Raw genomic sequence first — 26,125 nt, 5'->3', positions numbered from 1 at the left:
AGGCGGTGTTATTACCGATCACAATTTATTTCATTTGAGCATGATTAAAGACTTTTGGGTAGATCTTTGATTGTTTCCAGATCTCTTTCATTCTGTGCTTTGTTCTTTGTAACAAATGTAAACCGTTATACTGGATAAAGGTTGTTGTTTTTTTTAAAATCAGCTTTATGTAAGCACTCAAGAGATAATTTTAACAATTAACTACATCATTGTACAGCTGAGTATCACACTGAGGCTTTAATAAAGCCTCTCACATGAAATATTAAATTAAAAAAACCTCAAATATCCTGGAGTCAATTCTTGATATTTGGCTTTTCAATGGAAGCACAGATACTCCACACAGAGGAGACACGTTGGCAAAGTGTTTATTGTAAATTGTTTCAAATGGACACAGAAAAGACCATGTATGGAAAATAAAATATTTAATGTGTATAAAAAAAAAACAGACATTGTACTCGAGCAGTATGGAGACATTCAGAAGAAGTGAGTTGCCCTCCGCTGTCTGCAACTATTGACTGTGCGCTAGACAGGAAGAAGCTTTTAGATCTCAGAAAAAACATCCTATGATTGTTTCTCTCTTACAGAACAGATCATTGGCAGGACAAAAAGAGTTTGGCAATTTTAATGCCTGTATTTGAAAAGTATTTAGATATTATTGTTGATTTGACAGACCCAGAAATCAATTTCTCTTCTTGCATAAATCTGGAATTTCTCCTTTCTGTGGATAATAAGTGCTTAGAAACACACATCACATGTGCAAGTCGCATACTACCTAGATTGATGTTATTCATAGAACAGTTCAAAGCAAATATCATCATGTCCCTTTCGGTTTGGTAAAATGATCACATGAAATTGGCCGCAGTCCAACACATCAGAGTCAAGAAGATTGTTGTGCTAATACGCTTCAACTACTAGCAGGCCACTGCATGCGTTTCCCCACATGCATCTCATCTCCATCCTGACAAGGACTGTTTATATTTTAGGACAATGTGCAGACACGGAAAAACAAAATGGTGGAACATTCCCTTATTAAAAGCAGATAAACAGCATTATTCAGTGACCGAATGAATGGAAATTAAGACCCAAAACATGTTCACTTTCATACGAAAATGAGCACACTACCAGAGGACATTAACCGCTAGTTTACTGGCCCTTATTAAAACTAGCAATGGAGTTGACATGCAAGCTTTTACAGTATACAAAAAAAATAACTTTATGCTGTGATTAGTAAGATTCAGATCCACATATTAATGTTGAAATTTGGTCCAGTTTTTCACAAGCATAGGCAAAGTTCATCCAAAGATCAATTTCTTAAAAAAAATCAACCATTTTACAGTTGTATTTTGGCTCTGATTAGGCAGTTCATTCACTTACAGCCTGCATGTGAACATAGTCAGTGCCAGCTGCAGCTCGTGGGACATTACTGTACACACAATATTCACTTCAGTAACACTGCGGTAAGCTATCAACAAGTGGAGGTTTGGCAGCAGCTAGAACCACACACAGTCAGTAAAGGGACCACTCTGGGACAAAAACAAAAAGCGGACAGCCTCAGAGAAGCACTGCAGACGAAGAACAAGGTACCGTACCAGTATAGAAACACATAAAAAAAAAAAAAAAGATACAAAAACATTTTCCTAGAAAAATATATTGTTAAATACACAAGACATGCATGTTAGAAATATATGACGGACCAAAGACAAAACTTCTGAAAACAACAACAAGCAAAGAAAAATACACGGTTAACCCTGTATTATCAGCATTAATTGTCAACTTAAATTCAAGTTTCTTTTGTATCTTTTCAACACTTCATTGTTCAAACGGGCAAAGAATGGAAAACAAAAAGACAAAACAAGGGTTGAAAAAGTCTGACTGATCAACAGTTTTATCCAGCGTAAAAGTGATTTGTTGATTTATCGATAAGTGGACCGAGAATTTGCTGGTTGGAGATTAAAAGTTTAAGGATTTCATATAATAAACTGAATACGAACAGATCAAAAATCACAAATCTTAAGCAATTTTAAGACATCATTTGGGCTCTGAAAACTTCTGAAAAGAATTTATTGATAGCTAATTTTCCATTACTGTATTGATCAGATGTAGCTCTGATATGATTTGGATTAAAACGTGTCAGGATATCAGGACTGTGTTAATGTGTATTCTCATCATCAATGTATCCACTTTTTAAACTTGTTTACTACACAGACTTGTATTGACTGTTCGGGCGGTGGAGTGCTGTGACTCACAGCTGAAGAACACTAACTTTTCAACTTTTAAGCCGCACAGTGCCACATATCAAACAAATTCTCTAAAACCTCCAAAAGTACAACAGCTGGAGCTGCGGAGTGAAAAGTAAAAGAAGAAAGGGACAGAATGTGTTTGTTGGTTGCCACGATTGTCTGGGCTAATTTAGGGATGACAGGGATAATTTATTATTCCGATTGATTCCTCTACATCGTTTGTTACATAAGCCACTAAAGATATGTTGTGATGCTCTCAACGTGACAGCACAGATCTGATGTATACCGTACCAATACGATTCACAATCACAGGGAAATACAACTCTACACCACAATCATGTGCTATCAGGTCTTTAAACTGAACGCATGCAGTCTGCTTGCCTTAAGTCACTAAAAAGTAAAAGGATATGTTAGCAAAAACATGAACAGAAACCATATATATCTCCATTTTTAAAACATTTGTATTCAAAATACATTAATTATTTTTTTCAAGTCAAACCTATGAAATTGTCTTTGGTCGAGAAAAATATCTTAAAATCTACAGGCTATAAATGTTATTGTACAGGAATTACACATAGATGTACTCGAGATCATGTAACTGATCAAAATGGGGAAAGCTGATACCAAGTATCTAATCATTTTCCATTTGGAGTGCTCCAAATATTTAAAGTGCTTCTGCATTATTATTCCCTCAGCATTTAATGTGAACGAAACATCCATCAAAGTAAGGCAGATCGGTTTCATCTATTCAACTGTCCTCTGAAAATATATACACATTTGTTCAGAAGAGGAAGGACACTAAAAAGGAGTAGAGAAAGATAAAAGGGGCACAAATAGAGGACGAACCTCCAGAAAGATGATTATCAATCAACTCAAGACAAGTGTCAGAGCAAAACCTTAAAAGATTAGGAGAGCATCATCACAGCTGTTGATATAAAACCAGGTGAATAAAAAAAATTAGCAGCCTATTCACACACCATCTAATGATGCCTTTTCCACACAGCTGTAGACGTAAAATAGGACATAAATTAAGACAAGGAAAAGAGTCTATAGGGACCTGCAATGCAGAGAGAGGGGGGAGGAGGAGGAGGAGGAGGAGGAGGAGGATATGAGGTGCCAAACAAAACGACAGCACCTAAGGGTTTGTTCATTTCGAGGACCGAGGAGAGATCCAGGTAAAGCTCCTTCTGGTTCCCATTCTTAGGCTGTCACTGCTGTAGTGGACTCTTGATGTCTGGAGGTCAGGGTGTATAGTTCGTTCTTCACCTTGACACACAGCGGGTTTGCTTGCTGGGACAACTACCAGGGCTCCTTTAGGACCGTGTTTAGGCTCTCTGTTGTGTACGGACACCTGCTGGTATGGCTGCTTCAGGCCACACCGCCCTGCCCTGGTTAGGAGGTTTTCCCTACGATCGGGTTGTCCCTGAAACAGAATGAAAGGTAGCTTATCTTTCTGTGAGTAGGAGCAGTAATGTCTATTGCAGCAGTAATAACGTGTGCATGTGTGTTACAGTATAGATGTAACATAAAGTGATAGCATTCCAGACTTACAGGCTCCCATACTGTGCCGTGTTGTCGCTCCTGATATTGTGCTGCCTCTGAAGTTCCTCCATGACGTTTCGGAGCTGTTTGAGTGTCTGAAAGGTCTCTTTGGGTTCCTGAATGGTGAATTTTGAGTAGTCCTCCTGCTCCCGCTGGGGGCCCTGGTACACTGCCATACTGGCACATGCATCTATGGAGAGGAAACACATCGTTATACAGTGCAGCTCAGAAAGTGTTAACAGCAGATGAACAGTGAAGGCTTTATGGACATTGGACAAGTTAACATAAGCCGGGTCTGTAATGTAGACATATTCCCATCTTGGATTAGTTAAGATTCAGATCTACAAATTAATGTCTCTGACAAACTCTGTCTGACAACTTCTCACAAGCACAGGCTTCATCTTATAATCAATTTCTTAAAGTCAACCATTTTTATTTTTTTTTTTTGGCCCCAAAAAGGAAATTCCTTCCCCCAACCCAAAAAAAAAAGGGGGTTTTAAAAAAAGAAAAAAAAAAAAAAAAAAAAAGGGAACAATGGGGGAAAAAAAAAAAAAAAAAAAAATTGGGTTGTTTTTCAACCAGGGAAGGGTTAAAAAAAAAAAAAAAAAAAAAAAAAAAAAAAAAAAAGAAGGGGGGAAAAAGTCTTATTCCACTGTTTTATGCTGTGTTGTTCCATAATAAGACAACTATGTATAAAAAGAGCAAGTAGTCCTTCACTATTTACCTGATTGTCTATAATGCAATTCTACCATGCTGATTTAAACCCCCTTGAGATTAACGATTTGTGATATTTGGCTATATAACCACAAACACCCTTAAAACTGAAGTCATCACATTTAACTCAGTCACTTCCTTAATTGCTATCATGCGAATTATCGAAACGACAAAAACAGATACATTAACACATAGGCGTACATAAATCACTATCACGGGTCTTGAGCTCACACAATGATGTCATTCTCCAAGACGCCACCAGAGCTGTGAGGGAGTTTCTGTGACATTTGGCAACCAGTGTAATCATCAAATCCTGCACGCTCTAATAAACAGACTATCTCATGTACGAACACTGACCCTCCATGTTCTGGAGCTTGGTGTCATTTGAGGAGAGGAGGGAGAATATTCTCTCTGTTTCCCGGTCACAGTCTATGTCCAGCTGCAGGTTGGCCACCACGACGCTGAAACAGGACAGAACATAAGTATAACGAGGTGTCAAAGGCAGAGAGAGAAGGAGGATGTAATATTTTAGTTTGTTAAAGATAAAACAGCAATCCAACTGAGCTCTGCATGTATTTTCTGTAAGCTCTATGTATTAAATAAATAACAACAACAACAAACACAAGTAGGAAACACAGAGACAGTTAAAGTAAACATCAAACCTTTAACCTGCAGGGTGAACAGTGACTGGACAGATTAAAAGGGATCTTTTCAGATTCTGCATTAAAGTGAAAACAGCTACAGTAAAAAAGCAAAGCCATCCACAAATTCTTTAGGTTTCTTTTTAAACTGATGATTTATTTTAGTTGAAAATGGCATCAGTGGTTTTGCTGAGACATTTTTTGAAAGGAAGTTTATGTTATTTGCTGCTGTAAAACTGTGTTATATTAGAAGGGATTTTGGGAAGAAGCCACGCTGAGGTGGAAAAGTAGGTCGAAAAAACAAAAACACAGAAAGGCCGAAGCCTGCCTCTACAGTAATGAGGGTCTGCTGAACATTTTCTGCTTTAGTACATACTTCCACTCAAACAATTATCAAATAAAGTGTGGTTTAGTTCCTACAAAGCTTCCTGGACAAGTTGCTACAATAGTTATGGGCTATTTGTCAAATGTTTCAAACGTAATGCCATTTTAGAGAGATTCTCAAAATCTACTCATTCTAGACACTGTGCCCGTTTTCATGACTCTCAGCTCTGGTCTACATGGTTGGTCAAAGTTACCACTACTGGCAGTGTTTCAAAGCAGCAGTGAGCAATTTTATTAAGTGCTTATTGTGATCTGCAACACATGACCCACAAAACAGCAGCAACAATGCAAAACTACTTCATAGATGATAAATTCCTGGTCCTGGTGGTGGTGATGTGGGCAAAGACTCACCTTGTGCAGGGCTTACAGCCCGGAGCGTTGTTACTCTGGCTTCTGCAGCACTGCCAGGCTCCACTGGTGTAATTTGACGGATGGAAGGTGGCCAGGCGTCCCTCATTGCAGCGACTGACCTGGCCCAGGACCTCCAACCACTCACTGGCTTCTACACAGTTTCCTGCTTGCACATACAGAGGCTTCTCAGAGTGGACCACCTGAAACATCTGACACAAGAGAAGCGGAGCTGTTTAAGAGCCAAGGCACAGCAGTGTTACTGCTTATCAATTTCCAGGTCGTTTCCAGGGCACTTTCAACATCCTACAGTTTTTAACAAAACAGGTGTATCTATGCTTACAATGAGAGCAGCCCTTACATATGTGATTCCTGTAACATTTCAACTGTAACAAACTGAGATTTACTATGATTCACATTAAAAGCTGATAATTTCCAGGATATTTTGTTCAAATGTGTCATTTCCGATACTCGTTCATGTCCGAAATGCTTCAGGCTGCAAGTGTTCAAGATTTTCCAGGCACATGAGGAGCACAGAGGAGTGGCAAACAACTTCCAAACTGACATCCAAAGCATTTACACTGGATTTTAACTGGACAGTCAGCATATCCTCATGAGACTACCAAACACAATAAATCATCATTTGTTTGTTTCAACTGGCTCTAGGACAACGTTTGTATTACACAGGGGCCATACTTTAGAAGTGATGATTGGGTGTCTGAGGGGAACTGGCTTACATTTTTGCGGTTAAAGGCACTTTCATCCAGTTTCTCCACCGCCTGGATATTTTTGACATTGATGATACAGAGGGCCTCTTTTCCTGGAAAGCAGAAGGCATTCTTTCAAAAATATGTTAAGAAAAATACACAGTGACAACTTATGTAATATATAAGCTGTTTGTTTTGAACAATGTGCCCCCTGTAAAATTAGACAATATAAGAGGCTGTAAGTGAATTAAGGCATTGTATTTTTATGGCAATTTCTAAAAGACATCCACTTAGACTATCAGTGTGCTCCAAACTATCAAATGTGTCTCATAGGTCACACAATATAAAAGCAATTTAATATCCTATTAATGAATATATCTATTAACTTGTGACCACCGTACTGTATTTCTTTGGATGAAATAGTCCGTACATCTGTCCAGTCACATGTGCAAGTAGAGAAGAAGTCCAATACACAGTATTTTATACATATGCTGGCTTTCCATTAATAATAATAATAATAATAATTTCTGTTTTTAATATTAATTTACAACACAACATTGTTAACATCTTAACTTTTAGCAAATAAATCCAACCAATAAACTGGCACCTCCACTATATGTAGGATTGGAAAAGTCTTTGGTGACATCTGGTGGTTAAAAATGTAGCATAGCCTGTGCCATCTCCTGTTGGTTTAATGCTGCATGTTTGGGGTGAAACTGTGATGGCTGGAGTATGAGATGAGAGAAACTGGTCTCACCTTTATGTTTGTGGTAGGAGAGCTCCCTGTTGGTCACTCTGAGCCATCGCTTTTTAAAGTTTTTCTTGCCAAGGCGTTTTCTCCCTTGGCCACGTTTCTGTACCTCCCTGTAAGGACACACACAAGATGGAGGTTCAAAATATAAACCATGTTTCACAGGAAGTAAGCAAATAACCAGACCAGTACAATTTAATTATGTTTTATTCAGCCTTTTTCTGTTTTCAAAAAGGGTTTTTATACTGAAACAAGGCTCCAGTTACATCGAAATATAAATCTAATCATAATATCAAATATTTTGTCCAGAGCTCTTCTGTGTTTTCCTCCCTTACAGAGTCTAGAGAGGAACCACGTGTACATTATCTCACCATAAAAAGATAAAACATGCTTTTCCACTTTAGCTTAGGTGTTAGAAAACTATCCAAAGGCGTAGTCTCGGGCCGGTTAGGGAGCTGGGGGGGATTTATTGCTAATAAAAAAATACTAACTTGTAGATCTCTAAAGAAGTGATTTCTAGGGAGACTATACTTCTCTGATTACTTTAACTTCCTCCCAGCAGGTAAGTATCTGAAGCTTTCTTTAGCCTTGGTTACTAATGTCAGCGACTATTAATTCTTTGAATAAATAAGTAGGTCTACTCTACATTAAATATATGACATTTTTTCTGGACAGACTGCTCAAGGTTTGTAGGGTAGCGTGGTAAAAGAAGCAACAGCCATCAGTATAATGATCCTATCCAGGCTCATGATGAACACTCACCCCTCCTTGAGAACCACTGCGTCCTCCAGCCCACTGGACTCCTTGCTGACATTAGAGGAGATCTCATCGAGAAACTTTTTAACTTTTTCGATACACTTTTCTTCTTGGAATGATTTGAAGAAGTCATACATGTAGGTTTCTTTAAAACTAGACTACAAAAGAGAGAAAAGATATAAACAAAATGGTTTAAAACGCTGCATTTGATCATGTTTAATGACAATTACACAATACATACGCTATACTATACGTAACACTTTACAGTATTCCTCTAAACGTATTCTCGATTCAGCCCAGACTACAGTTCCATCAGTCTCACAAATGCTTTTATCAATAAGTAATGACTCCTCTTACTTTGCTTTAACTAGCTATTTCTCATGTTTGCTGTTAATCTTACCAGTTTTTTTGACAAACTACCCCAGCTGCCCAGGGTCTGGATTGTTTTTGAGATGAGTGTGAGTGTGCGAGAAATCTCAGGATCCTAGAATTAAAGAAAACGTACAATGACGACAATGTACTGTACAGGCCACATGTCAATTTGCTCTCCAGAATATTTGTTGAATGGTGAGTTACGGTGCCAGACCCGTGCACTTACAGGATGGTGGGAACGGAGCTGGAATGAGTGCGGAGAAAGAACAGCAACTGCAAAGAACCGCAGGAACACAAAGCTGCTAACGGCTGAGTATTGAACATGTGGGTCAGCTGTGGAGAGAAAGAAGATGCTAACAACTGAGTCTGGCTTCCAAAAACAAACTCATTTAACCGATTAGCAAGTCTTACAAAGCATACAGTATGTATGTACAGACAGGGTGTGGGCAGAATATAACTACTGTAAGATGAAACTCAAGATTTGGCTCCACCTGGTGGTCGACATGAATATAAACCCATTAACACACTGTAAAAGCTCTTATATTTAATGTGTTAAAGATTAAACTAATCTTTAACAGATTAAACCAACTAATATAAACCAAGCTACGGATATAGAGCTGTAGTAAAAGCCTTTCTCTGACTAAGTGGCTGCAAAAATGAGACCATAGCCTTTAATACAGCCTCTGGCATTTACCTGGGAAACGTTTGCAGGCCAAGTGTCTCAGTGACCTGAAGACATCACACATAAGTGGGGGACAGCTGGAACTGGACTGGGTGATGGAGGAAAAGACTTTCTGGACATAACCCTGAAGGTTTTCCTGCAAAGGTAACAAAAACATTAGTTTACATTTATTTGACATAGAGAGGACACCAAGTATCTTGAAGGTAAAGGCCGATGAAATGATACAGTGGAGGTTTGAAATGAGGAGAGACAAGTGCATTTACCTTGTTGACCTCCACGTTGTCACCTTCCTTTAGTTTTATGGGGTCTATCTCACATGTTTTGTTGGATTCACAAATCTATGGAAGATTAAAAGGACAAAAACAATTAGGGTCAGGCTTAATGTATTATCTTTGCTTTCCCCCCCACAGACATGTCAATGAATTAATATTCAATAAGTAATTTAATAAACAGCAATACGGAGTCACAGATAAAAGACAAAATATGAAGATGATGAAGAATACAAAATGGCACATTATGCAGATGCGAGTAGACCAGTAGAAAAACCCACTGAAAAGTCAGAAATGTACAACTTTAATTTAAACAGCTCATTAATGCAATCCATTTAGAGAATTTATTACTGAAAGAGGTTTTCAACCAACTCATCCTGTAAGAACTTCAAACCTACCAATTGCATCTGTACATCTGCTTGTTTGTAGTGGAAAGGCAGCTGTTTCAAAGTTTTCCATTCCCATACTGACCTCAGTGACTCATGCCCATTCTGGCATCTATACTGTGTGTGTGTGTGTGTGTGTGTGTGTGTGTGTGTGTGTGTGTGTGTGTGTGTGTGTGTGTGTGTCTCCTTGTTGGTCATACCTCATCTATTACAGGCTTCAGGGTAACCGCCAGGTAATTCTTTCCCACAATCTTCATCATGTCATCAATGCAGCGTGTTGCCAGTGAGTTGCCACGGAATATAGTGTTAGCCTCCCTGAATGGACAGAAATATTCCAACAGACATTAAAACCACTTTTCTGGACAAAAGATCACAGTTCACAGTTGTTTCTGTAATTATTTTGGACCAACTGAGATAATCTTCATTAAAGCACTCATTGTGTTTTAGCATCTAAGAGGTTTGACAGTCCTGTAAAGTTTTTAAAAAGGGGAAAAAAACAACTTTTTTTATGAGTTGGGTTGTATTTTTGTAGTTATGGTCATCGTTCCTTCTTCAATTTCAGCATCTGGGTATGACATTTTATGCACCGTCCTAGTTTTAGAGCAGTGCTTCCCAACCTTTTCTATCATTGAGTAACTATGACCCCTGACTATATGACATAATTGAAATGATAAACTATATGAATGCAAATTTTAATCACCCAAGGATTGTGTAAAACTGTAAATATTGCATCAGAGATGAGTTCTCCTGATATTTTAAGGAACTTTTTATACAATTCTCTGTCTCTGTGTCATACACACTTATCTCTTTGGTTGTTTTATTAAAGGATAATAGAGAGTGAAGGCTCTGTGAGTATAGGTGTGCCCTTATCTTATGAGAAATTAGTATCTAGAATAATAATCCAAACTTTAAAAAGTGTCATATAGTTTTCTTCACAGACATGAATAAATTGCTTAAAACCAAAAAGGCTTGATGATTCTGGCGACCCCTTTTTTTTTTAGTTAAATGGATGCAGTGATATTGTTAGAGAGCTTTAAAATGATCAAAGTGAAAATAAAGGAAACTTGAAAATGACCCACATGCTCCTTTAGATGTCTATTCTATTTCAGAGCTGCTTCCTGTTTCAACTGGTTACATTATCATAGCCACAAAGAACGATGGCAAAAATAACACCAAGGTTGTCAAAAAAAGGAACTTAACTTTAAAGCCAAGGAGAAGTAACAGTGTGGGCCATGACATTTATCTGTATGCACGTGTCCACGCATCTACATACTGTAGGTATACATGCGAGTACTCACTGAGTGTTGTCCAGCTCTAGCGCTGCCACAGCAGAGACAAAAGGCACAAAGCGATTGTGGTGGAGCAGCAGTCGAACCATGGGCAGAACAGCCTCATATCGCTCTCTGCAGATATCCCCCAAGATGTGTGCTGCGGACGCCGAGATGGGCTGAAGGAGGCAGAGAGGCATTGGAAGAAATGGAGAAGGAAAATATATTAGACTGACTAATTCCATGATCATATTTCAATACAATTTTAAAAAATGTGAACGGATAACACAAAGGAAAGCTACACCACCATAAATGCTATATTAAGGGCATTTGGCTCCTAAATGAGCCCCAGAAAGGCGTCAGTGTACATTGATTCTGTAACTGTGTCAATGTACATTCTTTTACATGTTTTCCCTCCATCTTAGGATTTACTGTAACTTGAGCTACTGTCTTACCTTCACATCAGGGGATTTGAGCAGCAGGTTGCAGAGTGGTGTGTAGCAGGCAGATGGCAGCACCGTGTCTTCTATGTAGGTCAGCTTTAAACGCAAAGATCCCAAATCATCAGACTTGGACTTGCTGCCGTTCCCTTTAGGCTGGAGGAGATACCTGTGAGTCCACAGGAAGAAAGACACCATATTTGTGAGCTGCTATGTGTGGAAAAACAAACACTTTTCAATGTTATGATTAACCTCTCTCTTAAATCAACCTACTTAAAATTACACACAGGCCAAATAATCAACTAAATAATTTCACTAAGTTCATTACTTCGCCTTAAGAAAATAGAGGCTGATGGGATGGTTGAGCCTGCTGACCTAAAACCACCTGTTCAACACGTCAGAGACCAACTGTGTCAATTACAGCCAAAAAAGACAATTTATTGGACTGGGAAAAAAAAAGTTCTTTGGTCAAAATTTTGATTTAATAATGACCTTTAGTGTGTTTTTACATCATACAACATCTTGCCTAAATATAGGATGGGTCGAACATAAAACGACCTTTCTGAACCTAAAAACAACAGCTGAACATGCTGACGGGACAATAGTTTCTTGGTACAGTGCTTTGAAGCTGTTAAACAACACCACAAAAGATACATAAGCACCTTATGAGTCAGTGAATGAGAGATATACGACACTGTAAATAGTAATATGTAAATGTCAGCGTTTCTGTGAAGACAGGGGACGGAAGTTCACTGTTTTCTAACTAACAATGCTGCCTTTAGAAAGAAATCGTTTGCGGTTTAACAAGCATGAAAACTACTTGTGAACTGATAAAACAGAACACACAACCAAATAGTACATCAACTAAGTGATCAGTTATGTGTTAAAATACAATAGTGTCCAATGTATAATTCTACAGGCTGTTAGGGATACATTAATACACCCAGAGAATTTTTTACTGTAGCTACTGTTGCTCTTAAGCATTACCAACATGAAAGCTGCGCAAACTCCTCATAAAGGGAGTTTAAAGTACTACTCAATAAAGCTAATGCTAACCTGTATACTATAAATCAAACAGCTGTCTTTGCCATTAGCTTCTGATTTTCCCTGTGGTTTTAACAATTCTGGTGGGCTGGATGACTTCCACTTAAAATCAAATGAATTGTTACGTAGTTTAAGAGAATATTGCTCATATTTCTGCAGCATGTACATCTCTGTAAAAGCCAACAGGTGGAGCAAAACACAAAATGATTAAATGCAGAATTGAACTGCAGTGTTTCAAAAGCTGCAGCTACATACTGTAGGATTGTCCATACGCTTGTTGATCTGTAATCATGGTACACAGGCAGAGACGCTCGCTGATCAACAGATCACCTGTGCTGATTTCATGACACCGAGCAGTTTTTATGTGTGCAAAATGGACCGTTTCCAGCATAAACATAGGACATGAGGTACTGCCACCATGCAAAAAGCCACCCACGCTCTCAACTCACAGCCCTCATGTACCAACAGATTGCTATCTGGCATAATCCCACATCACCTACACTGACGCAAAGCTAGGAAACACCCACACAATGGAAAAACCACTGAACACTGAGAAATCTAGGAAGATATTTCAAATCACCTTGTAATGACAGTTCAAGTTGTCCTAATGGATAAACAGGAAGGCGTTCCTAAAACAGAAAGACTTCCAAAGCGATAAGCTCCACCTCTAAAGCGTAAAAGATCTGATCTGGTTAAGAGGAAGGTGACTGGGCCGTGATGTCAGGATAGCAGTGTCTGGCTTGGTTTTGTTTAATGCAAACAATCCAATACATTTATTTAGAAACAAACACCTCAGTCTTTGTCAGGGATATGTTATGTTTCCACAGTCAAATAAGCTCTACCAGAGAGACAGGCTATCCATGTTTGAACTTATAAGTATTTGTTTTAAAATACCCCCACAGAAAATCTGATCTGTGGTTCATAAACACGAGCCAGGGCGGATGTATGTATGCTGCACAGGTCTTCTAGTCTTCTATTATCTTCCCTGGAAATCTAAAATGGGCCTATTCATTTTCAGCCGTGGCAGTACATGAAAAGCTCATTGAATCTAATGGATAAGACCCAAGATCTGGAGCTGTAAGAAACACCTTTTTTTATTTTTAAATGGATTTGTGGATGTTTATCTTCGGTGGACACCGGAGATCCACCGCCACAGTAAAGAGTGAGTTTAGCAGATTGTAGCAGCGTGTGTACAATGTCTGTGTTTCAACTTGACTGAGTTATGACTCAGAGAGAGGTGGTGTGACACAGCAAACAAAAAAGAAAAAGGAAAAAACTACAATGCATCATAAAGAAATGTCCTGTCCACATTTCTAGTGAAGAGTAAACATTTAGTTCTGTCCTCACCAGGCTTTGTGGATGTGGTCATTTCGCAGGATCTTGACAGGGACCCGCGTCTCCCCCAGAAACACATCCTGAGCCAGATTCTCATTGTTCCACAAATCAACTCTGCAAAGGTAGAGGATGGAAACAGAAACAAGTATTTCATCCATTAATGTACATTATTAAACTGCATGTCCATCAAGTAAGACACATTTGTTGTTGCTGTGTGTGTTCAGCACAAACACATAAACCACCCAATTCTAATTTGGCAAAAAAAAAAAAAAAAGGGACAAAATAAATGTCACTACTGGGTGGTGCTTACCTGCTTGGTGCATGAAGCCAATACAATACCCGTGCAATAACACCACCTCAAATCCAAAACCTCAAAACCATGCATGAGTGTTTACCTTTGAATCTGTCTAGTCTTACCCAGTGAGCTATGAGTCCACTGTGACGGAAGCCCCACATATCCTTAACCAGAAACCAAGGCTTTCTATCAGCAGTCAGAACACACCAGATCTAAATTCACTTTTTTTGTCCTGAAGTTGTTAAGAAATCATTTTTCTTCTGACAAGACTATTGAGGGGAACTGAGGGGGAGAGAGGGAGAGAGAAAGGGAAGGGGGGCAGAAAGTGAAACAAACAGATGACAGAGAGAAAAAAACAACTTACTTGATCTCAAGTTTTTCAATGTCCTCCTCCTCCACTTGGAAATTAGACTTTTTAGAGTAGCTGCTGGACCGTGTGACCTGAGGATGGACATGTCGAGGCTTATTTACAAGTCAACTTATACAAGTAGCTGGTTTTATCAAGTAATTTAACAGTGCTGCGACCAATAGACCAATTGAAACCTATGATGTGACTAGACAGCGTGTTGTAGTAGTAGTAGCAGTAGTAGCAGTAGTAGTAGTAGTAGTAGTCGTCAAGTGTGTGTTGCAGAATTTACCTCAAAGAAGAAGGTCTCTTCAAAATGAGGGTTGCTGGTTTTCTTCTTTACTTTTGTTTTCTTTTGGTCAGACCTGAGGAGATACATTACAGAAACTCTGATACACACATTTTAAAAACTAGTATTGGCAGATATTAGTTTGACACTAGCTGAGATCAGGGGCAAGAAATCAGTACAGGACACATTCACAGGTCATACAGGATGACATAATATTTGTGACGTTTACCAATGACCGGTAATTTTTTTCTACAAGTAAAACTGATGGGTCTCATTTTACAGTTTAGTTTTTACTTCCATTTCCTCCGGTGTTTTGTCTTTGAACTTAAACTGTAATGTTTATTTAAGGAAACTGCTAGAATCTCGATTTAAAAGTTAAAAGCAGCAAACAACACTTCTATACTTAAAACATTCAAAGATATATGTGTATGTTGTTGTGTGGGACATGTGTGGCATTGAAAGGGTTACCTGGCAGGTCCAACAAGTGACACGGTGGCATAGGGGTCACAGTTCTGCCCACTGATCAAAGGTAGTCCTTGGCACTCTATTATCCTAGAGGAGGTCACAGAGACATAGGGAGGGTTCATTTATCATTATCAGTTGTACGTACTAGTCACAAATATTTTTTTCTTTACATCGTTGCAGATAAGCAGCAGTCCACCCTTTTAAATAGTCCTGTCAAGATAAGCAAGACTTGTAATATTTCAAGCAATTATGAATGGACAGACTTTAAAAGTGACTTAGACCTTGGGAGGGATTAGCTTTCAACTCTGTCTTGAGAGCATTGATGGTAAATAATTTTTTGTTGGTTCAACAGATGCCTGAGTGGAAATGTTTTTGCTATTAACCCTCTGTGGTCTGCATTTTTACGACACTGAATAAAGACAACAGGGGTTTACTTAAAAAAGGACAATTATGGAGTTATTTTGAAAAAATATTTCTGAAACAATGAATGTTTCCCAATGCCAACTACATTTATAACTTTTAAAACCAGACACAATCTTACAAACTTTTGTGTTGACATGCCCTGAGGTAAAAGAATACATGTCACCCTACAGAACAAGTAATCAATCAGTGTGACAAATGTGGTGGGCATCAACTCCAACCAAATAATAAAATTAAAACAAATTAGCTCAAAAAGTCTCATAATAGCCCATCATAATATCATAATACAAAACAATACTTTCCACACCACCAACGCTGCTGAAAATAATTACTGTATAAAGCTAACATTATACACGCATACACACATTATAATGGCCATTTCTAATTATTGATACAGCATTGATTCATACATAGTGCTGTATTTGTTTGATGATGATGCCTGGAAATGACACCGGACACAGACGGCTAACATATTGTTGGACTGGATGCAATTCAAATTTTTTTTCCACGTTTAATTTTATTTCATCAGTTCTCATGCTTGCTTAATCTGGCATCAATTATCCAGATCACCATTTAAAAACAACATTGCTGCCAAGTCCTCAATTCTTAAAGCAGACATGGAGTCATCATTAGACTGTCAAAAATATAAAACAGCTCCATGCTCAGATAAACTGGTGCTTTGCCCTCATGTTTGGCTCGTGTCACACAGGGACCACTGCTTTTTTCACAGGTGTTTCAAGTGACAACAAACAGACACTGTAGGCACCCTAAACAGGATGTGGCTGCTAAGCAGGGGTCACCAGAGAATAAGAATGAATTCAGCCCATCACTAAGTGAAGCCAGAGGGACAAGCCAAGCAGAGCAAATGTCAGGATGTTTATGTATCATCTTCCAGGGTGTCATGACAATATTCCCTAGTCTCCTTTGTATCTCTTTCATAACTCAACCCCATCTTGCTTTACTTTGACAATCTCTGGTGACTAATCACACGTTAACAGGATGACTAGAAGAGTGCAAATGATAAGCTCTACACCTCTGATTTCAACTTTGCTATCTTGTCCGGTCATGCTGATGTTGGGGAGCCTGAAGTGTTCATCATCCATGTATATACAATGAGGGCTGACAGGGAGCAGGTTGACAGTTTAAGCCAACAATCTGAGTTACACAGTGAATGACGGCAGCAGAAAACCACAGCGGTTGCAGTGTGAGAAGTGCAGGCTTCCTGCTCAGATGCCATCACTTCCTCCTCATTACCCTGCTCTCCAAGTATGAATGGGGGATGCAAAACAACACGCGTAAACAGCATGAGGTCTGACACACTCATGCATATACTTGTGTGTGCACTTTATGTGCTCTTAATGCTTCAATGAGCACCTCCTTTTATTGAACAAACTCCAAGTTAGTAAGCAAAGTGAGAGAACATTAACATGATTTTCTTTTAAACCCATCAACAAATGCGCCTCTCTATGTGCCCCATCTCCTCAATGGACACATATTGAGATGGGATCCTAGACATTTGGGACACTAACAGTGTGTAGATTTGCCCTTCTTTAACTTATTTCTTTCTGGTTTCTTTCTCATATACCTCTGTCTGAACTATTAGAGATGTCCAGTTTGGATACAGTAGTAGGCAAAACACAAATAGTGCATTTCTTAGTTGTTTTAAACTCATGCCTACAATCACTTAGGAAATGTACACAACTGAAAATACTTTGACTGGCAGAGCTGTTGTTATTGGCTGAGAAACAAAGCTACAATACACACTTTGTTTGTTTGGGGAATATTGTAGACAAAGACTGAAACCACACAAACCCAAAGAAAAGAGTATCAGAAACTTAAAAACTGGATTAATAAATGTCAGTTTCCTGCACAATTCTGTATTTATTTCTGTTATTCCTGATTATCCAGTATATTATATTATATTATATGTTTTATATAGTTGACACACAAGACAAGGGTTCAAACAATATAGAACATTTTGCCTCTTTAATTTCCCATTTTCATTATGTTATTGCAGGCTCAGTCTATCTTTGTAGGAGGTTTACACAATGTGTAGCCGATGCTTTCTGTGTGTGTTTTTTTATGTATGTATATGTAAGATACATGTGAATAAATGCATACCAATGTAAAACACTTGCAAACTTTTTTCTTAAAGTCGAAGCAATTATTTGGTGCAATTCTCAGCTTTTAAATTTCTACCTTGATTTCAAATTCCCTGACAACCCACTGGATTAAGAGCTCATTTGACCGGAATAAAAGGGAATCTTGGTACTCACCGGACTACTAAGTGTTGACCAACTGAGCCGTTCTCTGTGATCACTTCATTCAATCGCATCTCCAAGTGAACCTTACCCTGTTGAACATGAGGAGAGGAGAGTGACCGGTGAGAAGTTACAAATTACTCAAGTCATGAGATCTCATTCTTACACCAGGGAACAAGTAAAAAGTTTCAAGTCCTAAGTTAATGCCTGGGTTGTAAAATAAGATTAAATGTGGGATGCAGTGTGCGCTTGTGAGAAAATGAACACGTCAAATGTGGTTCCTTTAACAAATCATTAACCCAGATATTCTTTATACCCATATAAAACTATATAAACTATTTTCATTGCATTTTGTTTGAAACGTTTGCTTGTTTCTCTTACAGTCATTTCTCATACTGCTATCTTTTTATTCTCTAGACCCAGTCCTAGACCTGTGGCTAAGCTTCACATCATGCTTCATCTCATTTTAGGTTAATGGAGGAACCGTGTGTGACAAGAGCCACAGCAGCTGTGAATTTTGTCATCACTCAAAAGGATCTTTACGGGGTCGGATGTGGTGAAGGCTGCCGGTCTCGCCTTCGGAAGTGTCAGAGAGAGAGAGAGAGAGAGAGAGAGAGAGAAAGGGAGATAGAGAGAGAGCAAGGGAGAGAAAGCTAAACAAAACACCCACACACTTGCACTCTGTCTCTGCAATTCAGCACTTGGCTGAGATAGCAAGTAGTTCTTTCTGATGCAAGATAGGCCTTTAAGCCAATATAATCCACTACTGCAAGGATCCAAATGAGCCAATATCATCAGCAAATTACCACCTACATTACATGTACCCATCCTCCCTACAGGTAATGAATATGCCCTCTAAAAACAAAAACAAGTGTGAATCGTTTGTCCTGCCATTGCAGTTGTCTTTATTAGCTAAGCAGGTTCACTGGAATATGAGCTAACGCCGCACACAGGGTACATACACAACCTCCTGTTTAACTACAAAACACGCCAGAGAGGCATTGCAATAACACCTCCATCACTCACTGATGTAACTTTGCAGTTGAAAGTGTCTACTTGTGAGTGAATCAGTGTAGCAGCACATACCCAGAATAGCCTGGCGTGGGCTAATGGCAGCTAGAGTCAACACGTTAGCTACAGCAGAACAGAAGTGGTGGTGTGCTGTAGTTTCACCCAATGCAACCAGACCATAAAAACTGATCTGATCAATGATATGTACAGCTGAAATAGAACAACCCACATACATGCCCTATTTGGGATAGAAGACAGAACTGCACCTCTGAACAATTATCAATTAAATGCTGAAAGGCAGAAAATAAAACAAAAGACAGATTCACATAAGACCGACAGTGGACCAAAACCACCTCGTAATTCAAGACTATAGCTATAGTATCATTAGTGAATGCTACAGCGCCAAGCTAACTACATTAATCAGCTACAACCAATTTTTTTTAAAATTTTAAAATAAAATCTGTCATTTTAATAATTTATAGAAAATTCAGTGGTAGTAGTTGTCAACCTTGCAAACCCCACAGAGTATCGACTTCCTCAGAATATGGGCTTGGGCTTTGGTCAGGTTGACATACTGGTTGTATAAAACAATGACTACATGGATTCAGGCAGCATGCAAATTCTGAGTAACCATCTTGTATGCAGTCAGACCAGTTACATTCAATGATAAGAAAGATAGAAACGAGTTGGTGACAAATGCTTCATGAATTTCATCCAGTCTTTTGAAACAATATGTTAAAGCCCAGATTTGTTTGTTTAAGTGAAAATTTAAATAACGACGTTCATAACAGTGATCAAACAATTCCCACTCAAAATACACACTGAAGTGTTCATAATGTGCAGAAGGTTGCCAAAAGCCAAAAAACATGCCGACCACAGGTCTTCTGTATTAGATTTCATTTCCTGCGGTCAGACTGCTGCGATACTCGATGGGGGTTTACAGTAGCAGCCAATCGGTGAACAGCGTTGAGCGTGTCACAAGTTTTCAAACTGTAAAAAGACACCAGCTTGGACAGAGACTAATAAACCTCACTTTGACATGGAAATGACCTTATCTGTATGCAAATGTGAGACTACGTGCAAGTGAATTTCCTGCTAGTTATGTTGGGGTGCTGTGAGTTGTGAAAGCATGCATCCCCCGAGCCCGAAAGGAGTGGTGCAGTGTCATTATCAAAAACGTCAGTGGCAAGTTCCAAGCATGTAAAATCAGGAAGAGAGATCATTTGAAAAAAAACAAAGGGCATTAAATGTATCGCGTATTTGTGAATCGTCATTTAAAACATTGAACTTTTAAATTACCTGGACTTCTGAGTTAGGATCTACTGGGTGAAGGCTAAACCAGTGCTCCTTCCCACTGTATTTACACAGGTCATCCTTCCGGATTGACACCTTGCCTGTGGAGACACACACACACCTTTAACTTCAACTCATCCATTCAGATGAGAAAATATACTTGCGTAAATGCCTTATTTAATGCAACTTACCAACAGATAGCTCCCTTTGGAAAACGATCTTGGCATAAACATAGAAGGATAAACACTGAAACGGACGTGGGATCTCAAAGTAGAAGTCCTCTCCGTAGAAAGGGCTGTAAATAAAGGCAGAGGTTTAAATTAGCAAAGGCTGCATCCTCTGGGGAAAAAGATGTGAGTGAGAAAGAGTGCAGTAAGTGGTGTAATGTGTGACCAGATTAGTGGCTATGGCCCGATTGCCTTATTCGTACCGGGACACATACGCGTAGGCTTACTTAATGATTAGTGAAGGCTGACGCTTGATTCTTGACTGTAGTGTTATACGATTTAAAAGACAAATTTTTGGGGGAGTGTAGTCTACCACTTCAAATGTCTATGTGTCATAAATACTACAGTAAAAAATAAAAATAAAATCAACACTTTTTAGTCTTTTATTGAGTCTGAAAATCTTATTCACTTATAACAAAGTGGGAAAAAATTGCAACAGTAAAAATCCTAAACACACAGTTTTAACTTTAGCTTTACAAGTTGGCTCTTGACTACTGGCAAATATAAATATAAAAGTGTTCAAAGCCATTCAACGATCAAACTAGGATCACTATAACTTATAATCACTCAAAACTGCCAACCCCATTTCTTTCCTTGTTTTTCCAACTTCCAAAAACTGTGCTGAAAAACTAAAATATACTATTCCTCCTTTGGACCCACTTACAACCCACTCAAGGGCCTCTGTGTCCCCCTACACCCCAGTTTGAAAACCACTGGTATAGAGTGTTGTTGCAAGTTGCAAACAGTTAGTCACTTTGTCTACTTTATATATTTACAGTTTCCTAAACTACATCCTTGCCGTCCACCTGATCTAATTCTGTACAGCAAAATCATGTGATCACCAAATAAAATTCCTCGTGTGTATGTACTGCTACATCATCAATTCTAACAACGATACAGATCATGATAAAATATAAAAGATTAATAAATAAATGTAATAACGCTATCATATTTGAGCAGAACTATGATCCACACAGGATTTGTGAATTTTCTGGGAAATGAACTGACTGAGCAGAAGGTGGACAACACAGGGTGCCCTTATGACTCATCAGGGTTGTGGGGAATGTTCTTGCTATGTTGTGTGTCACTTTTGCCATCCATTTGCTCCAAAACCTTTTTCAATATGCAGTCAAAACAGTGTACATGCCCTGTAACAATTATCTGTGATGTCCATTTTGTGTTATGTTCCTGAACCAAATTTAATGTGAAAATACAAAATAAGACAAAAAAAAAAATAATAATATCTGGACACTAAAGTGTTGATAAAGTGCTATTTGTACAACAGGCAGATAATACAGCTATAAGAAACCAAGGAAAAACCATCTACTGAGAAAATCCTTTATTCTACTGGCAACCTTAACATTTACATTAGAAACCAGTAAACACACATAGAATAATAAACATCCATCTATCTGCTATACCTACGAACACTGTGCAGTGTCATATATGGACTCAGTGGAATCATGTGGTAATACATCATCTTTTTACAAATTAATGATTTTAAGGACAATAATTCATTATTGAGACTTTTGTTTTACGTGTGTGTGTGTGTGTGTGTGTGTGTGTGTGTGTGTGTGAGTGAGTTCCATCTGATGCAATTCATAGTATAACATTGCATTAAATATCAATTTGATTAAAGGCTAATTAGAAACATTAGCCAAATCAGGATACGCATCAATATTATATATATATATATATATATATTATATATATATATATATATATATATATATATATTTATATATTTTTATATATTTATTTTTTTTATTTTTTTAATATTTAGTTCTATTTAATATAGAATATTTTGTTCAGCAATATCATCCAGGCCTAGTGAGATGCCAGGTACACCCTGGACAGGTGTAGACAAAAAACACATTCAGACTCACATTCACACCTATGGGCAAATTTAAAAGTTTGATCCACCAAACCAGTATATCTTTCAACTCGTATTTCGGATTAAATCTGAGCACCTGGAAAAAAACCCATTTAGACACTGGGGAAGAACATGAAATCTCCAATCATTAAGCATGATGTGCTACAATGCTGTATAATGTAGGCTAGCAGCTAAGTGGTTAGATCTCTTCTGTTCATGAGAGGACTGACTGCCCTGTAGGAGCTGGCACAAACACAGAGGGCCCAAGCATCCTGCCAGCATAACTACCTCATGACCAAGACCGCAAGCTAGACAGCTTGATCTGACATAGCTGATTGTAGGTTAAGCACTACCTCAATGTACGTGCTGCCTGCACATGGACCACCTGTCCCAAACAGACTGAACAGTACTTAGACAGCTGTGCTGGATTACCTGTTCATATGTTCAAGTAAACCTGCAACCTGTCTTTTGAATTCTTCTTACAAGTCATCTAAAGTTTACAAAAGGTTGGAGGTCTGTTCATTTGGGGAAAAGAAGAATGTAGCATCAAATTAATTAATTGGCAGCTGGCATTTAAACAACCTGGAAGACACTTGCTTGGTGTATAAAATAACCTAACCTGTGTTTGCCTGTCAAACATTACTGGAGTTTATGGGTCATGTGACATAATGATTTATCAGTTTTTAAAAATGGAATCAGGACCTGGAAGTTAGCCTTGTAAACAGTGATATCTGTATAAATATTCACTACGAGCATCGAGAGGACCTGGTCCTAAAGCTCTTCAATCCTTACACGGATGCCTTCCTCTACAATTTATGCATCTTGGATGGTGAAATATCTTGCCTGACACTTCCGCACTGGGTTTGGCCAACACATCCAGTGTACACCCACACATCCTCCTCAACATCACATGGAATTATGCACTCGTAACCTCCTTATGCTGTGCACACTCAAACACACACCCACTACATTACCTTCCCTTCTGTTGTCATCCTAGCTTCTATATAATGTGAGAATGCAAGGTAGAGCCACTTGACTACAACTGTGTGACCATGCCTGCTTTAATCAAGGGATTTGCTGCAATTAGAGCTTCCATACAGCCTTTAAACCATTAGAAACAGGAGCCCATACAACAGGCATGAGGTCAAGCACCATTAAATAAAAAAAAAAAAAAAAAAACAGTGGGCCACATTTGAGAGATTATTAAGATGTGCTAAACAGAGGCTAAGGTAGTTGAGACTAACACAGAGAGAAAGACAGGGGAGAGCGTGGGAGGACACACTTCCTCAGAGACTGCAAAATCTTTTTGAACAGCACCGAAATCAGGAGAGAAAAAAATAAAAAGAGCTGTTGTGAAATACCTAGAGAAGGCAGGCCCGTGTTTACAGTGAGATGTGCAATGATGTAGACAGAAACCTGAAAGGTTTCCTGGTGTGCCCATCTCCCACACTTTTCTCTTTATTGCTTGTGAACATGTGGCTATTGGTAAAATAGCAAATTTCATTCTGAATCACTTAACGTTTCCCAGCTAAAATGGTCCCCTGCACAAATACAGCTCTGAGTCACACGTTCACAGGTCGTAAGATGTTATCAAATGACTGAATTTCAAACTGGACATTTCCCACATGACCGGCTTGTAACCAACATAAATGGTCCAGAGTTCAGTATAACTGTTTCCACATGAGAGATTTCCTCAACAGATTATTTAATTTGTGTTTCTGCTTTGTTTTGACTTTGATTCTAAAAAAACAAACTGTGAATTATATGAAGAATAACAGCAGCCCACAGTAATGTCTCTAAACGCTCTAGGCCATATCATTCTGTATTTTAAATTGAGTAAGCTGTGTCTTACACTATGCTCAAAAGCATTCATAATAAGAAAATTATTAAAGTGGGGATAATCAAGCCATGTAAGCATAACTTCATAACATTTTTCCTGTTCTTAATGTTGTTTCTGAAACTTATATATTATCTTTGTATTAATTTAAGCAACCATGGTAGTTGAACAGCTATTGCATTAGCAGATACAAGTTACATTAAATGGACAGTCGCAGTGACTCTTTTCTAGCCCTCCTTAACTTATTTACATCATTCTAAATAAACAGAATAAAACTATCTAAACGATCTATCAGTTATTCAGTAAATCGAGCAAAGTAATGTGTCAAGAAAATGATAAATGTCCTCTAAGTTCCAAAAGATGAGCCGTCAGAAACTTGGCATTCAATACATTATACACTATATTTAGAGAATGGGAGCAAATCCTTGTATTTGTAAAGCTGTGAAGGTTTAACATTTTTTCTTGATTGACCTGATTCTAAGCTACACATCCAATAACTTACAAAAGGTTCACTACTAGTTCAAAAATTAACTCTGAGGAGGAAATGACACAAATAAGACACTGAACCCGAAACCTTCACCTGCTCATAAACAGATATGTTTGGATTTCTTGTATAGCCAACACTACTCGCTACAGATGAGGTGTGCAATGTGTGCATATGATAAAAAAAAAAACCCAAGATGCTGAAATGTGTGTACACAACTGCAATCATTTCTCCTCAGCTTAATGGTTTCTTCCTTTGGGCCGCTTTAAGTATCACACTTTCCGGGAAACTAACCATTGAATATTTTGATACGACTCATAACATTCAATGACACAACTGGTGACATGGACCTGTTTATCTGGATTACTGCAGGTGCATCAACACTATATTACTGCCGGTAGTTTCACACTTTCTATGACCTCTACTATTTTATACAAGCCTTTTTAAACTGCTCTTAGTTTGTGACAATGCATAGTTTGCCAAATACTACCACCCCACCAATTCCATGAGAGAAATGATATGTGCAATATAATTAAACACTGCGAATAAGAAGACAGCTAGCCCGTTCTCTACATCAGAGCAAAGAGCCAAGAATATGCTTGATATGGTACATTCAAATAAAAATATAAACCTTTCCTGAGACTGCAGAGTCAAGTAAGTAGTCCAGTTGCATTTTGTGTAACTTGGTATGAAATGTAATTAAAGTGTAAGCCAGAGTTTACTGTGATGTTAACATAATGAACACAGCAAAGTACACTAACAGCTATAAACTAAAATAAGGGAATAAGGAATGTAATCAACATGGAAATGTACAATATCCATTAACCGGCTTACCTGACGCTTTTGTCAAACACTTTGGTGCGGAACACCTCCTCCTGATCCAGACTTATGGTGCAAAAGGTGCAGAGATCCCTTTGCCGATTTGGACCTGAGACTGGTCCTAGGTTCTTAGCTTCACCTGCGGCACAGAGAGAAGAACATGATTACTATCTCGTCTGGCGTCAAACAACAATGGTTATTCTCAAGTAAAAGGAAAAATTAAGTAATTATTATAAGTTAATTACAAAAACTATCTACTTCTAGTCTACAGTTATAAATATTAATCTCACTGAGAAGTGAACTAAAGTGGCAGTCCTAAAGCCTGACAACTACAATAAAAAATAATAAATATATTATATAGAATGCATTTCAATGAGTAAGTTCCTTCTTTTAATCTCAATCGGGGGGAGTCCTTAAATAAAAGAAAGGGTTAATTTCACTAAAATCAATCTAAGAATATGTTTGTGCAAACATACACACTACACTTTTAAATCTTGCTTTTACAAATCAACATCCTCATGTTCATATTGGGGCTCTGGCAGTGAAGGGTAAGCTGCAGAGCGGATGTAGCTGAAGCAGACTTGAGGCTCCTATGTGGTTAAAAACATGAAACATTGACTTCCTCA

General features: G+C 38.3%; 1 protein-coding gene across 1 annotated transcript in view; it reads right to left on the bottom strand.

The window, feature by feature from the left end:
• Positions 1-349: 349 nt before the first annotated feature.
• The window catches only part of rasa2 (RAS p21 protein activator 2), a 28,462-nt gene continuing 2,686 nt past the window's right edge, over positions 350-26,125 (bottom strand). Inside the window, exons 2-23 of the mRNA XM_051399528.1 lie at positions 25,515-25,638; positions 20,451-20,554; positions 20,266-20,360; positions 17,971-18,047; positions 15,278-15,361; positions 14,813-14,885; positions 14,539-14,615; positions 13,892-13,993; positions 11,516-11,669; positions 11,091-11,239; positions 9,993-10,107; positions 9,401-9,475; positions 9,150-9,273; positions 8,682-8,788; positions 8,484-8,567; positions 8,090-8,241; positions 7,334-7,440; positions 6,607-6,689; positions 5,873-6,081; positions 4,854-4,957; positions 3,792-3,972; positions 350-3,663 (exon numbers count right to left, since the gene is read on the bottom strand). Of these exons, the coding sequence (XP_051255488.1) occupies positions 3,633-3,663; positions 3,792-3,972; positions 4,854-4,957; positions 5,873-6,081; positions 6,607-6,689; positions 7,334-7,440; positions 8,090-8,241; positions 8,484-8,567; positions 8,682-8,788; positions 9,150-9,273; positions 9,401-9,475; positions 9,993-10,107; positions 11,091-11,239; positions 11,516-11,669; positions 13,892-13,993; positions 14,539-14,615; positions 14,813-14,885; positions 15,278-15,361; positions 17,971-18,047; positions 20,266-20,360; positions 20,451-20,554; positions 25,515-25,638 (2,411 nt within the window). The 3' untranslated portion in view covers positions 350-3,632. The remainder of the gene's footprint in view (positions 3,664-3,791; positions 3,973-4,853; positions 4,958-5,872; positions 6,082-6,606; positions 6,690-7,333; positions 7,441-8,089; positions 8,242-8,483; positions 8,568-8,681; positions 8,789-9,149; positions 9,274-9,400; positions 9,476-9,992; positions 10,108-11,090; positions 11,240-11,515; positions 11,670-13,891; positions 13,994-14,538; positions 14,616-14,812; positions 14,886-15,277; positions 15,362-17,970; positions 18,048-20,265; positions 20,361-20,450; positions 20,555-25,514; positions 25,639-26,125) is intronic.

This window comes from Dicentrarchus labrax, unplaced genomic scaffold (genome assembly GCF_905237075.1).
Source record: "Dicentrarchus labrax unplaced genomic scaffold, dlabrax2021, whole genome shotgun sequence".
In the NCBI taxonomy this organism is placed as follows: Eukaryota; Metazoa; Chordata; class Actinopteri; family Moronidae; genus Dicentrarchus; species Dicentrarchus labrax.
This window is presented reverse-complemented; position numbering and strand designations above follow the sequence as displayed.